Below are 16,313 nucleotides of genomic sequence, written 5' to 3'. Positions count from 1 at the left end.
AGAAGCATATGCATTTTTCTCCTTTTCCTTAGGGAAAACCATGCAACTATTTTGTACAAAATACAATGACAAGTCCGTGAAGATGCATTCGTCACAAATCATATTGCAGCCTAATATATACTCCCTAACTTTTTTTTAATAAAGACAGGTTTGCATGCATTTAAAATACATCTCCATAATTTAACAGCTTTGAATTATTGTTTTTTTTTTTTATTCAGAAGGAAGGCACTTCTTAATACGAAAAAGAAAATCCAATTTAAGCCTGAGCTTCCTTAAGAGATTTTCAATATGAATATTAAAACCCAATCCAACTAATTATAAATGTGATAAAGTGTTGAAAAAATGTGGCCACAGACCACAAAACTAGTCATATATTTATATTTTTGGAAATTAAGATGTAAGTTGATAAATCATGTGAATAGATAAGCTTTTATTGATGTAGATGGGCAATTTAGCCAAGATAATTTCACTAATGGGCTATATGCACAGCTAGTGTTTTTCAGCCAATGATGAACTTCTGGTGAGAGCTTTATGTGACTTTTTTTTTATTTGATAGGTTTCCTTTTACAGCATCAATGTTGTAATGTAACTCAAATATAATCAGTTAAATAAACGTAAGCATCCATTTAATTGTTAAAGTGTAAAAAGAGACGAAACCCTGTTTAAACACAGGCACCTTCATTAGCAGCAGGCGGGTACAAAAATTCCATTCAAAATATTGGAATAAAATTAAAATCCATATTTTTAAAGATATAAATATAATTTAATGCAGTGCTTCTTGTTTGGTCTGAAACCAACTTTATAACGTGTCTCAGCCAGATTGTTTGATTGAATTGCCTCTTGTGACAGTTAAAATATAGTTTGATAAGAAGCAGGAAATGTTCGTGGGCCAATGACATAACCACGTTAAAATGGTCTATACCAGTCACATTACTAATCCAAAATTAAGGTTTTATGTATTTACAGTAAGCGATTTCTAGAGAACTTTCTTCAAGGGACAAGATCTTTAATTAATATTGTAATGATTTTTGTCATTAAAAACAATTCAATCGTTTCGACCCATGCAATCTATACCTTGGCCTGTTGTTGTGGTCCAGGTTTGTAAATTTAATAAATGTATTAAATTATATATATATATATATATATATATATATATATATATATATATATATATATATATATATATATATATATATATATATTATATATATACTAATTAATTAAACATTTATAACTCTGAATAATTTATTTATACCAAGTAAAAAACTAAAAGTAAATAGTACACTGTAAACCCCAAAAAGTAGATAAGGTAAGGTAACTCAAACCATTTGAGGAAACCGATTGCATAAAATAATAATAATAATAATAATAATAATAATAATAATAATAATAATAATAATAATAAATTCACGTTCCAAAGCTGATCCTAATGTGTACTTTGACCTTAATCCATTTGAATAAAAGAAGCAATTTGAGCACATTAAAACTTAATAAATGAAAAGAATTCAAACCAACTGAGTACTGTAAAACCCAATAAGGCAACTCAAACCGTTTGAGGAAACCGATTGCAACAAATCATATGAGTTTAAAAAAAAAAAACTAATTCATGTAAGGACTGTGAACTTATTCAATTTAATTTGAAGTACTGAGGTATTCAATTACTCATTGCCTTCAACATTGAGTTTAAAACTTTTTAAAAGGAATATAATAAATTTCTGTAAAAATTGAGTTAACTAAACTCATTTTGTTTGAAAAAGTTGATTGTGGGGTTTTACAGTGTATTAATTTCAACTTCAATTTTGTCCAGAAAGATTTTATTATTTGCCCCCAACTGCTCTACAATTATAAAAGTTTACATTATTTACTATTTTTATGTTAGTCACTAGAAATAAAAGATTCCCATATGTTATTTTTCTCCAAACACATACAGCCTTTGTCTATGAAGCTCAAGAAGAAATTTAAAGTGTTAATGCTTTCAGGTTAGGCTAATAACTGATCAGATTAGTCCTTTGCGGACTACATCGGAAATCCACAGTAAACATCTTAATAATTTGTAAACGAGTGACTTCAACAGCGAAGTATAACTTCACATGTACATGCACTGCAGGCTATGCAGCTAACAGACAAGAATGGTTTCCGATTGGGCTGGAGAACAGCAACTTCCTATTCGCTTGCCGTATGTTTTGTAATGCACGCGCAAGAAAAACTCACATGGTCGCTCATTCATTGTTAGCAAAACTTTTGTAGCCCAAGAAAGCTTTCTGACATGTTGAAGCAATTATTTACTGTTTATTTAGTTCGAAAGTTTCCTAAAACAACTTCTGATTTATTGTTTTGATAGGCGGATCTCAGAATCTTAGCAGGTAGGCTTTAAAAGTAAAAACGAAAAATGTAAAGTTTTAATACGTTTTTTTTTTATGTATTGTAAAATAAACTGATTACTGTTACCTTTTGTTATTATCAGCCTTCTAAAGGACTACATTTATCCTAACATGAACTCGTTCAGCTAATTTTATAATGGACATAATGAAACGTGAAAGAAAACGCATAAAAAGTCTTTGTCTTTTATGCAAAGAAAAAGAAAGTTCATAAAAGAATTATTTTCTTTCAAATGCCATTTCTTATAGACGTTTAAAATAATGGTAAGTAATACAGTGTCATATAATAGCCTGATATATTATTAAAGTAATCTAATAAAGTAATTTTTGATCTTATAATGAACAGCCTAAACTACTGTTTGCTATTAAATTAATTAATATATTTGCCTAATATTTAAAGAGCATTGTTGATATGTCTATATGTAAAATGACGTGTGGGGGAAAAAAACTTAAATCAGTGGAACATTTAAAGTTTTTCTTGTATTCTAGTTTCTCTCTGCAACTCGTTTTGGTCTTTGTCTTTTCTGTAAAAAAAAAAAAAAAATACAAAATTCCATTATATGCATGTTCTTATAGAGGTTTAAAGTAATAGTAAATAATACAGTAGCCTAATAACAGTTGCTATTATAGCCTAAGATAATATTATACTATGCTAATAAAATAACTTTTGATCTTAGAATGAACGTACTAGCCTGTTTGCTACTAAATATATAATAAATAAATAAATATATATATATATATATATATATATATATATATATACACAGAGTGTTGTTGATATGCTTATGTAAATGACTTGTGAGAACACTTAAATCCATGTAACATTTAAAGTTGTTCCTTTACTCTAGCTTATTTCTGCAACTCTAAAGTTTTTTGTCTTTGTCTTTTCTGTAAAAATAAAAGTTATATTTTTTCTTTAATATGCATGTTCTCAAAAAGGTTTAAAGTAATAGAACTTAATACAGTAACTTAGCTGCTATTATAGCATAATAAGCTTATAATACATTTATTAACATTTAAAGTTGTTACTTTATTGTAGCTTCTTTCTGCAGCTGAAGTTTTGGGCACAGGCAAATTACTTGTTTTACGGTATTGAAGTGGAATGTGCGGAATTTGTAAAGCTTCAATTCATCCTGAAGCGACAGCAGTGAGGTCTTTTAAAGTGAGAGCGCCCCTGTTTGATCAAACTCTATCAAACAATTTGTGTTGTTAAAGCTGCAGATGTCGTGTTTAAACTTTACCGGTGAGCTAATGTTTTCTTTTAACGCGGTTTGTTTCCGAGTCTAAATATTATAACTACTTTATTGTTTGTATTATTTTATTATTTGAAATATTTAATGTTTTGGTGTACAAAGAGAAAAAAAAAAGTTAAATGAGATTTAAGGAAATGTATTATTAAATACGACAAGAAGAATGCTTCACATGATTAATTTTAACAATTTATTTTGTTTATTTAACATTTCCACGAGGAGTTTTTTTTTAGATAAAAGCTCGTGCCGCAGTTCTGCCTGGCAACTGACGTGCTCCTCCATTGGTTTAGGCTAATTTGTGCTTCCTTCTTTAAGTCTAACCCCCCAAAAAGAAACAAAAAAATAAAACAAGCCTCCACCCAAGACCACACATTTGTTTCATATATAGCCTACTGAAACCACATTCAAGTTTGTGCAGAAACTTAGCTATATGAAACTTCATAAAGTAATCCAAAATCTTTTAAAAACATTTTAAAAGCCTGATTTTAAAAGCAGACAAGTGACTGTGACCAAATTTATTTTACAAATAAAACTTTTGATATATGCTTGTACAATTACAGTGACAAAAGTTTTTCAATGCGACAGTGTGGGCACCTTGATTTAGGCTATTATACTGCCCCCTACCAATACTAACCCAATACACATCTTCACCCCAGTCTTTTCCACCCCCGATACCCACGACACTAGCAGCCTGCCCCCTGCGCCCCCACCCCGGCCCAGCCTACCCCCACCACCGCTTCTCCTTGGTCACTCGTCACCCGGCGTAGGACCTCCTATTTCCATAGGGCTAAAGAAAGGAGCCAAAACTGAGAAGCAGATAGTTCTTTAGATTGATCCTCCGCCCTGAGCAGACAGCCTCTCGCTCTCTCACAGGCTCGCTGCTGCTGCTTTGATCTTCCCTTAACAACAGTCACGTCATAGGGGAGTTTTGTCAAGCGGAGAGCTGCAGCGAGACTTTTAGAGGGTTCAGCAGAGGCAGCAAAAAGCATCCACGGGACCAGTGTCCGACTCGAGCTCCAGCTTTCTTACTTTTCTCACTGCTAAACACTGAAGATATGGAGCACCAGTTGTTTTGCTGCGAAGTGGATACCATAAGAAGAGCTTACCAAGACAGCAACCTGTTGAATGACCGAGTTTTACAGACAATGCTTAAAGCTGAGGAAAACTATCTCCCATCACCAAATTATTTCAAGTGTGTTCAGAAAGAAATTGTGCCTAAAATGAGGAAAATCGTCGCGACGTGGATGCTCGAGGTTTGTTTTGGATAATATATTTATATATCTCTTTTTTTTTGCATTTGCTGCTACACACGTTGCCTCACGATGATTCTACTCTTGCTCTTTGGACTCCAAGAAGTATTTATTAAATGAAAAAAAATGCTTTAGTGTGACTTGGGTTCATCGGCATTGCTTATCCATCCCAGAAATATCACACAGAAACACGCTGTCCGATTATTGTTGCTTATTTTTTACGTAAAAATGTTTTATTACGAAATATTAATCCGACACGAGACGTTTTCCGTGCTTTCCGCTTTAGCCTTTTTATTTAGGGTTGTTATTTTTTCATGCATGCGTTTCGTTTCTTATAAATATTTTAAAATATAGATACATTTATTTATTTTTATTTTATTTTAATACCAATGTACACGTATGCATTCTCACTCGTGCCAGTAGCCTATTATACGCCATCTTTGTTGTCGTTTGCTTAAGTTTTTTATTTCTCTAAATTCTAAAATGGAAACATAATTGACATCACCTGCATAAAAGCGCTCACAAGTTGTCTTTTAAATCACAGGTATAACATAAATCAAATTTTTGCAAGAAAACGTAATATTTGTGTCTTAAAAGTTTTGTTTCAGTTTGTCATACCTCCTGCACGACGGTCTAAAAATATTGTATTATTTCATTTCTGAATTCAACATCGTGTTATAACCTATCGGATTATGTTAACCCTCTAATAATGTGGATTTACAGATGTTTAACAGTAGATTTAATGCTAAGGAATAATTTATATTAATTTATGAAACACCCGCTTCACCTAAATGTCGCATGCTTCCCTTTGTATGATGGGGCTTTGGATTTCAGTTCATTTCACGTAGTTTTTGTCATTGCAATCGAAATATTTTTGCATAATCTAATAAAGCATGAGTTACAGTACATTTACATGTGTTTAAAGTCAAGCAAAACAATTTTCGTATATTTTTAAATATTTTTTGAAAAGATGACGAACTAGAAAATTGTTTCCTGAACCGAGCTCAGACGCCACCTTTTTGCCTCGAAAGCAACGACCATTAGCATCAGAAGCAAATTGTAACATTTATACTTTGTGCAACACTTAGGATTAAACTTAAATTACTGATTAAATACTATTTTTAAGCATTTCCACGTGTCTTTTTTTTCTAATTTAACCCTTTCCACTGCACGTGTACGAATCAGCAGATGCTAAACACGTGGGATAACTCGATAAGATCAAAGCATACTGTAGCTTAAAAAATATTTGCACTTCGTTTATTTAATAAATTTCTATGAATAGTTTTTATTTTTATTTTTTATTTTTTTTTATTTATATATTTCTACACGTTTAATTAAAAGAATTAGCTGCTGTTGTGACTTAATATTTATTTATCGTATGCACTTTCTTTTCTTTAAAGGTCTGTGAAGAGCAGAAATGTGAAGAGGAAGTTTTTCCTTTGGCTATGAACTACCTGGACAGGTTTTTATCTGTGGAGCCCACCAAAAAAACCAGGTTGCAGCTTTTAGGAGCAACTTGTATGTTTCTGGCTTCAAAAATGAAAGAGACTGTGCCACTTACAGCAGAGAAGTTGTGCATATACACGGACAACTCTGTCCGTCCCGGCGAATTATTGGTAAATGTTTAATACTCTTTAATTTAGCAGCTTGATATTGTTTTCTTTTTTTTTTTTTTTTTGTGCTGAATTAAAGTAAAATAATGCAATTGAAGGTCATTTTGCTCAAAGACCTATACGTTAAGGTATTGCATGAAACAACGAGCTAAATGAGTTTATCAAAGTGTTAAGGCACCCACAGATATCTGTAAATAACAGTACATGTTACAAATTGTTGGTGCTTTTGATGTGTGCGTTAATTGAACGTAGGCCTTGCGTTATTGTGCAATTAATCGACATCTCCATCTAGCGTTCAAAGAGTGTAAAATCTGAAATGGAAAAATCGTCTGGGGCTTTATGTAAACTTGGACCATTTTATATCTCCCTCGCAGCAAATGGAACTGCTGGCGCTAAATAAACTGAAGTGGGATCTGGCCTCAGTGACACCACATGATTTCATTGAACACTTCCTTGCCAAACTGCCTATACATCAGAGCTCCAAGCAGATACTGCGCAAACACGCCCAGACCTTTGTGGCCCTCTGTGCGACAGGTATGTTTGTACTTTTGAGCTCACTTTTATTTTGTTTCGGTAACTTTGCAAAAGTTTTGAGCACTTTATCATGGTCATGCATTGAAGATCCTTCCCTCACAGTGTTTTACTTTCAGGCAGACTTCTTTATTGCAATTGAACGAGCCATCTTGCTTGTCCTAATTCCATACTCACAGTTATTGTAAACCAGTGAGAGGCTCTGCAAAGAGAGAGGAAGTCTGTTTCCTTTTGTGGTGATTGCTGACTGCTCCAGAGCTTCTGAGAAGCCCTGCCTGCTTCACGATACCGCTTCTGTGCACACAGTGCATGTGAACCAAAAAGCGGAAGTAGTTTTCTGACATTTTCCCTGTGAAAAGGGCTTTGTAACCTGATATTTTCCCATGTCTAGACATCTTGATGTCCAGGTACCCTTTTAGTTAGAGTGTTTGCTTCGGGGTAAGGCTGCAAATCCACTTTTTGACCTTACACCTCATTGTCGAGCAACCTACAGCAGTCAGTTTATCACCTGCCAGAGTAGGCCAGTAATGTTTCAGGAAGGAACTACTTGGGTATACTCTTTTTGTTCCTCCATTTACATGGTGGGTATCACCACAGCTCGCTTCACTTTTATGTTTATGACCCGCATTTCTTTGGGAAGTAGCCTGGGATCTTAGCCAGGGAGAGTGTGGTTGGATGGATACTGGGAAGGGGTGGGTGCTGGTGAATGAAATGAATGGGCTGGGGTGAAGGCTCCTGTGCCTTTATGCTCAATTTGTCTTGACAATTGCCCTCTCGTCTCTGAGCTAGCAGTGCTAGATGACTTCCTATTAGAAAGGCAGTTGTATTTCTCTATTCTCCATGTGTGGGCGAAGTGCAAAGTGAGAATATAAGGGCAAGAGGTGGCTTTGATTTATAAGCTCTGCTTAATGGATGTGTGAGGGTTATGAGTGCTCCGAAGCCATTTTTAGGAAGTTGTTGTGATGGGTATGGGTTTTCTAAAGCAGGAAATGTTAAAATCTTGAAATCCTAAGATTTCCATGCACTTTTAGTATTAACGTGCACAAAGAGGCATGATTTATGGGATGTTTTGAGAATGAGAGGGCTGTGTAGGGGGTAGCTTGCTCAGGACCTACAGCAAAGTTCTCTGCCTCCCCCGAAGGCTTTGAGCCCCGCTGCAGAATGGCCTCAAATGTCACGGACTGTCCCCTACCAACCCTGCTCTCATTATAGTTTAGTCATGCTATGCTTCATTATGAACCCAAGCAGTATTCCTCATAATGAGTTTTATTCTGTTGGCTAGTTACTTTCTGAGAACGTCCTTAGGTTTGACCAGAGTCCCCTTTTTATTTTCAGACGTCAACTTCATCGCAAGCCCTCCCTCCATGATTGCAGCAGGCAGTGTTGCTGCAGCGGTACAAGGACTGTACCTGAAAAGCACCGACAGTTGCCTCTCATCCCAGAACCTCACCAACTTCCTCTCGCAAGTCATCAGAAGTGACCCTGTAAGTAGCGCCACCTTCCATGCATTATTCCCAGCAAGTCAATTTCTGTGTCCCTGTTACTAACTTTTTACTTTCTTCCACAGGACTGTCTGCGATCGTGTCAGGAACAGATCGAGTCCCTGCTGGAATCGAGTCTCAGACAAGCTCAGCAGCACATCTCCACAGAGACCAAAAGGGTCGAGGAGGACGTGGACCTCTCTTGCACTCCCACAGACGTCAGAGACATTAACATTTGAAGGGATCGCTATTCATCTCGTGTGTGATGAATCTCTTCGTCTTTGTTTCTGATGGGTATGGGCTTTGGCCAGAGGCGTCATGGGACAAGAGGGAAAACGGGCTCCTACCTGCACCCCACCATCTGACCAATACCTCGAAAACTTGCCCACTCAGCACGCCCAAACTGTTGACTGCTGAGCGGCATCCCCTGTGGCTTTGATGACCGAGTTATCGCTGGCCAGGACCACCGGCGAATGACAGGGAATGAATGGAAATTTTAATTTTCTCCCTTGGCCACCCCTTCTATGTCCTAAGTCATAAATAAAATGGTATAGGCTATCTAGGATTTTACAAATTGTATAAATGATACAACAGTAGTTGTGACTTGCCTTGACTTGTCGCTAAAAAGACAACCATGGGTATTTTTTATTTCAAGTGTGTCAAACTATTTTTGAAAGAGAAGAGACATTATTTTGTATGTTCGATTTCTTTCTCTCATAGACAGTACCTTGTTACACTTGCTACAAGTGCTCCCTGCTTTTTCTGCAGTCTAGCCGTGTAAATATACCCCCCGCTTGCTATGCGTTTAGTCACTTTATTATAATTCCTAGACAGATTCCCTAACAAGATTCTCTTCTCTTCCAAAATGGTTTATGTAACCTTAGTATATTTTTTACGCATGTATTTTTGTTATGATCTAGAAGGCTGTGGATTGCCTGGGGGCTGAGGTTCTAACTCGAGGCCAAACCGAACCATTTCTTTGAATTGTTGCCTTCACTGCCATTAATGTATAATGTCATCACTGCCATGACAAAATAAGCTTACGTTGTACCTGCTCCCCCAGCAGTGCAGTCCACAGTCCGCTTTGTGTTTAGATTCATGTATTATCTAAAAACCATTCCATTTAAAAAAGAAAAAAAGCACTTTCAGTCCGTCGTTTAAGGCTGACTTTTAGAGAAAAAAAAGAAAAAGAAAGAAAGAAATCCACAGTTGTTAAAACAATGGGGGAAAACATGGAATGGAGGAAAGGTTGATGGAGCAGGTCTCTTTATCTATGGTGTTAGTGGTCTGTTAGAGAAAGGTGAAGAGGGGGACATTTTAGAAGATATTTGCTCTTTGAAGGCTTTTGAAACGTAAGCCTGCGGTATAGTACAGCTACCGTGACACATTTAGAGTGATATAAACACTACGATGTTAAATCAAAGATTAAGAACTATTTATTTTATCAGTTCCCCTCTTACGGCCAGTATGCACGGATGCCCAAGTGTACCTATGTTTGAAGTATGTATAATGACCCGCTAGTTGCTAACTCGTGACACCATAGTTAAAGTATTTTTGATGTACTCTGGTCTAGTAATTGTTAAAACAAAAGTTATGGCTTCAAGTAGATTTTGCACAAACCCAGAGACGTCAGTTGTCTTGTGGATCTCTGGAAGATGATGAGGAGGAGGAGAGATGTTAGAGATGGCAGAGAGAGGCAAAAAGGGTGATGGCTGGACATCAAAGAGTAAAAGCAGAACTGAGACATTTGTACCGTGAGGAAAAAAGAGGAGAACCCGGGAGAAGACACTCCTCATTTTTAGCTGCTATGTAGGGATTTCCAGCAAGTATGAAACTTTCAAATGGAAAACAACAAAAAAGAAAAAGACATGCTTCTTTCTCTTGTCTTGTTTTGCTGCTATTTTTGGTTTTGTTTATATGAAATGTCAATACAATGTAATAGGTTTTAATTTTCTCATAGAAAATTATATTATTGACAACTTTGGTTCCTTTGGTAGTTTTTTTTATGTGATCAATTTTTGTTAATGTGATTTCTACGCTATGCTATTCCCAAAACAAACAAAAAAAAAAAGTCAAAAAAAGGACAAAAAACAGACGAAAAAATAGTCAAATGTTCCTGTTATACCCACAATACCTCAAACCACAGTCGTGATTTAGCGTTAATTTAGTCTGGGATTTTTCTTTAGTTATATTTTATTTGACTTGATTGTTTTGTTGCCTGTTAGTTCTGTTGTAAAATGCGAATGATCATGTTAATCATCATCCTACTGGGTCCTGATGCGAGCGAGTAGAAAGCACATTGAATGGAATTGGTGCCATAAACTCTTTTGAGTTTAGTATTTTTTTTTTTTTTTATAGCTGTTTCATTAAAGGAGACTATATACCCTTTTCTAGCCCATCTTGATGAGTTTATGAAGCTTTTATTTGAAACAAATCTGAGTGACTGCCATGCGTACTTACAAAGCCATAGTTTTGTCTTGTAGTAATTTAACACGGTGCAGAAATTCATGTATAAGTGGCTGCCTGTCTTGTTCTGAACACAGGAGACCTGGCAGGTCCCCACCAAGTCGTTGTCTTAATAAATGTGACGCAGCTACAATCAGCAGTGACGTTTCCCTTCATCTTTCTTCGCATAAAACCCATCAAATATGTATTCTGGTAAAGATCCTCGTATTCATTGCTGATGTGATCCTTTACTTTGTTGGTTGGGTAGTTTCATTCCCTTTTGACATGGTGCTGCTAAATGTTTGCATTGAGTCTAGAAATGATTTGCTGAAAGAGATGCGGTGATAAGCTAGAAATGATGGGAGAGGAGATTCAGGACCCAGAGGACACAGATATATTATCCTCTGTAGTATCAGGAATACTTTTTTTACCTCAAGGTGGGAAAACAAAAATACAACTGAATCGGCATGTAAACACACCTGTCATGCAATCGAGGAAAGGAGACTGCGGAGGTCCCAAGCTTTTCTCTTGAATGTGTTGAGGGGGAACTGAGAAGCGACTGACTGTATCCTCACATCCCCGCACGGTAAATGCTTGGCCCCTTTGTCTCAATTCTGTTGTAAACAAATCTGTAGTCTTTTAGTTTAATGTCATATTCATTCCCAAGGATCTAAATGTATTGATCCTGAAATACAATGTCATGGTTTGATTTTTTTGTTTTGTTTTTTATTGTTCACAAACCGGTCACTGGTCTGAAATGCACAATCTTGCTGACTCATCTTAGACATGAGGTTAACTAGAATAAAACTTGAGCTTTGAAAACCACTTGTCTCGTGTGATTTGTATTGATATTGTCCATACAGCTGAAAAATTAACATTTTGGTATCATTTACTCAAGGACACGCACCTTTTGTCAAGGTTTTAAAGCAACTTTATTATCAGTGAAACCTTATCATTCAACAAAATGTACTTTAAGTGGAAAAAATGTTCTTTAGATTGTTGAAATGTTCTTTATACGCTTATAATAGAAACTAGTTATTTTAGGTACTGTTTACTAAAAGATTCAACATTTAAATTTCTTCACTGGCACATATAATTCAAAGTAGGGCCTTTAATATCCAAATAAATCTTCCAGTACACAAAAGAACATTATAGTGTATGAAAGAAATATCAAATCAAAGAAAAGTTTTGGAGAACCTAAAATATTTCTGATACACTATACTTGTGTCTTAGTTACAGTGTAACTATGTTTGAGTAACATTAATTACATCTACATTTACACTCAACTTATTAGAACTTGGTTGGACCCGATTTTGTCTTCATTACTGCCTTAATGCTTCATGGCATAGATTCAGCAAGGTACTGGAAATGTTCCTCAGAGATTTTTTATGTGTTATTATGCTGGAAGTAGCCATCAGAAGATGGGTACACTGTTGTCATAAAGGGATGGACATGGTCAGCAACAAAACTGAGGTAGGCTGTGGCATTGACATGATGCTCAATTGGTACTAATGGGCCCAAAGTGTGCCAAGAAAATATCCGCCACTCTATTACACCACCACCAGCAGCCTGAATCGTTGATACAAGGCAGGATCCATGCTCTCATGTTGTTGAGGCAAAATTCTAGGCCTACCATACAAATATCACAGCAGAAATCGAGACTCATCAGACCAGGCATTGCTTTTCCAATCTTCTATTGTCCAGTTTGGGTGAGCCTGTGTGAATTGTAGCTTTAGTTTCCTGTTCTTAGCTGATCGGAGCGGCACTAGGTGTGGTCTACTGCTGCTGTAGCCCATCTGCTTCAAGGTTGAATATGTTGTGCGTTCAGAGATGCTCTTCTGCATACCTCAGTTGTAACGTGTGGTTATTTAAGTTATTGTTGTCTTTCTATCAGCTCAAACCTGTCTGGCCATTGTCCTCTGGCATCAACAAGGCATTTGTGCCTAAAGAACTGGTGCTCACTGGATATTTTCTCTTTTTCAGACCATTCTTTGTAAATCCAAGAGATAGTTGTGCATGAAAATCCCTTCTGAAATACTCGACCAACACATTTGGCATCAACAACCGTGTCACTTTCAAAGTCACTTAAATCACCTTTCTTCCCCATTCTGATGCTTGGTTTAAATAGCAGCAGATTGTTTTGACCATGTCTACATGCCTAAATGCATTGACGTACTGCCATGTGATTAGCTGATTAGAAATTTGTGTTAATGAGCAGTTGGACAGGTGTACCTAATAAAGCAGCCGGTGAGTGTACTTACTATATGGTTAAGATCAGCATGCAGGTTAGATTTTGGGTTAGTTGCATATGATTTCCATCATTAATTGTAATTACTAAGTCCATGAATTGTGTAACAAGGAAATTAAATGCTACATGAAATCTTGCTATATGAAAACTAAATATTATTCATTCAATCTCCTTTGGCTTATTCCTTTTATACATCAGGGGTTACCACAGCGGAATGAATCGCCAACTTATCCAGCATATGCTTTACACAGCAGATACTGTACCTTTCCATCTGCAACCCAAAACTGGGAACAAACTAAATATTCAAATATCAAACATCGAAATTCACCCAAGCTATTTGGCAAAATGTAAGAATATAAAATAAATAACATTTTCTGGAACTTGCCTATAGTCTTAAAAATAAAGCTTTCAAAAAATTTACTTATTCTTTTTTTTAAGTTGAAGAAAGAACGATTTCCCCTTTTCAGTGTAAAGAACATTAAAAAACATTTTTTTTTTACAATAAAAGTCTTCAATGCCAATAAAGAATCTTTATTTTTAAAAGTTTATTTAACTTTTGTTGAAAATAAAAGTGATTTATGATGTGAATTCAAAGATTAACATCAACAAGTTTTTATTTTTGCCTCAAAACTTAAACCAAATCCTAATTATCCAGGAAACATAAGATCTGCAAGATGTGTACAGGTAAAATACTTACGTTTTCTCGTGAGATCAGGCTGGACAAAACAGACTCAGAAAAGAAATGTTTAGAGGAAGTTTATATTGAGCCTTGCTAAGGTGAGAAAGGATTGTTCTGTTGAGAAAATAAACGTTGTTTTCTCATGTATCAAGCAGGTGATACCTTTTTTTTATTGTCAAAGTATTATCTGGCATCCCCGGCAGACAGTCTTTGATGTTCAGCTTTGAGACACACTGCCGACGGACTTGCAGGCTTCAGTAAGGAGACTGCAAGAAAGCAAGAACTCGGACTATTTCACGCACCTTCGCTACTGACTGAGGTTTGAGATAATACTGTGTCTTTGGCTTTTGACATCTCAGTGTCTGCGGTTTCAGATGAAGGAGCAACATTGCTTCCCTCATACACACTGTTCCAAGGGCTAAAGTTCTACTTAAAGGTTTGCCGTTCAAAACCTTAATGTGCCAGAGATGAAAAGGGTTTTGGAGCTTGAAACCCCTGTTTTGTCTTTGACACATAAAGATTTTTATTTAACCAATAACCAGTTAAACTGTATCATAATATATTTTTTTCTAATAGACACTAACTAAAGTGACATTTAATTTAATTATAGTTATAGGGTTAGTTCTCCCAGAAATTTAAATTTACATACTTTTTACTCTCACTCAAGTAGTTATAAATCTTTATGAGCTTCTTTCTTCTGTTGAACACAAGGGAATATACACTTATGAAAGGCAAAGGCCTATAGATTAGACTTATTTTACTAAAATGAAATATGATCATGCCTTGATTTTTAATTATTTATTTAGGACAGTAGTGTCTGACTTTGCTTAGACAAAAGTCTTAGCACTTAACAGAAATATAGTACAGTATAGAATATAAAGTCATGGTGCAGTGGAAAAAGAATGAATATTGTGTATGACTCTCATGTGCTTGGACGACTGCATCCACACATCTCTGCAATAACTGAAATAACTTATTAATAAAGTCATCTGGAATGAAAAAGAAAGCATTCATGCAGGACTCCCAGAGTTCATCAAGATTCTCTGAATTCATCTTCAATGCCTTCTGCTTCATCTTACCCCAGACATGCTCAATAATGTTCATGTCTGGTAACTAGGCTGGCCAGTCCTGGAGCACCTTGACCTTCTTTGCTTTCAGGAACTTTGATGTGGAGGCTGAAGTATGAGAAGGAGCGCTATCCTGCTGAAGAATTTGCACTCTCCTGTGGTTGTAATGTAATGGGCAGCACAAATGCCTTGATACCTTATGCTGTTGATGTTGCCATCCACTCTGAAAATCTCTTGCATGCCTCTATACTGAATGTAAGGCCAAACCATGATTTTTCCTTCACCAAACTTGACTGTTTCTGTGAGAATGTTGGGTTCCGATTGGTCTTCTGCAGTATTTGTGGTGATTCAGATGCAGTTCAACATATAATTCATTGGAAAAAGCTATCTTCTGCAACTTTTCCAATTGATCAACTAATAGTCAAGTAATTATTTGTTGCTCTTACAACTGGGATCAACCACAAGACTTGTCAGGTAGTGTAGTTTGAAAAAAAAAAATAGACCATTGACTTCCAATGTAGGAAAAAATGATACTATGAAAGTCACAGGTTACGTGTTGTAGCACTTTATGATACTGTCTTGTTTCTAATTTCATAGCTATTGCATAAAGTGAAAAATGATAGATAATCAGGTACTACCTTTTACCCTGATCCTATACCTTAACTCATTACCATTACCCAAAAATTACTATCCTCATTTACTCACCCTTCACTTCTTCCAAATCACTTGTTGTTATTTGTTTTTCTAACTTTGGCTGTCAATGGTTGCAGGTTTCCAATATATCTTTGTTTGTGTTCAACAGGAAAAAAAACTCAAGAGTGGTTTACAACAAGTCAAGGGTGAGTAAATGATGATGTGCACGGTTCGTATAGCATAATGTGATTGCACCCTTAGTTCCAACCCCACTAAAACACACCTAAACCAGCTAATCAAGCTCTTTCTAAGTATACTAAAACTTCCAGGCAAATATGTTGAAGAAAGTTGGAGCTAGACTATGCAGGACACTGCCCTCCTGGACCGAGTTTGGACACCCCTGTTCTAGAGGAAAAGAGGCACATTTCTGAGGTCAGACACAGATGTTGGAAGAGATGCCCTGGCTCACTGCCTTCCCTCATCTCAAAAATGTTCAATCGGGTTGAGATCAGGACTCTGAGCTGGCCAGTCGAAGTTCTCACACCAAACTTGCTCAATCTTGTCTTTATGAACCTTGCTTTGTGCACTGATGTGCAGTCTTGTTGAAACAAGAATCCCCATACCTAAACTGTTCCCACAAAGTTGGAAGCATTGTGCAAAATTTCTTGGTATGCTGAAACATTAAGTGTTCCATTCTCTGTAATTAAGTTGCTAAAGCCCAACCCCTAAAAACACACC

At 36.1% G+C, this 16,313-nt stretch overlaps 1 protein-coding gene across 1 annotated transcript; it reads left to right on the top strand.

The window, feature by feature from the left end:
- Positions 1 to 4,404: 4,404 nt before the first annotated feature.
- On the top strand, positions 4,405 to 11,773 carry ccnd1 (cyclin D1). Its single transcript, NM_131025.4, has 5 exons — positions 4,405 to 4,881; positions 6,279 to 6,494; positions 6,866 to 7,025; positions 8,358 to 8,506; positions 8,590 to 11,773. The coding sequence occupies exons 1-5, from the start codon at positions 4,684 to 4,686 to the stop codon at positions 8,740 to 8,742; spliced, it is 876 nt and encodes a 291-aa protein (NP_571100.1). The 5' UTR covers positions 4,405 to 4,683; the 3' UTR covers positions 8,743 to 11,773.
- The last annotated feature ends 4,540 nt before the right edge of the window (positions 11,774 to 16,313 follow it).

Source organism: Danio rerio, chromosome 7 (assembly GCF_049306965.1).
Source record: "Danio rerio strain Tuebingen ecotype United States chromosome 7, GRCz12tu, whole genome shotgun sequence".
NCBI lineage: Eukaryota > Metazoa > Chordata > Actinopteri > Cypriniformes > Danionidae > Danio > Danio rerio.
The sequence above is the reverse complement of the archived record's forward strand: the minus strand, read 5'-3'. Positions and strand labels throughout refer to the sequence as shown.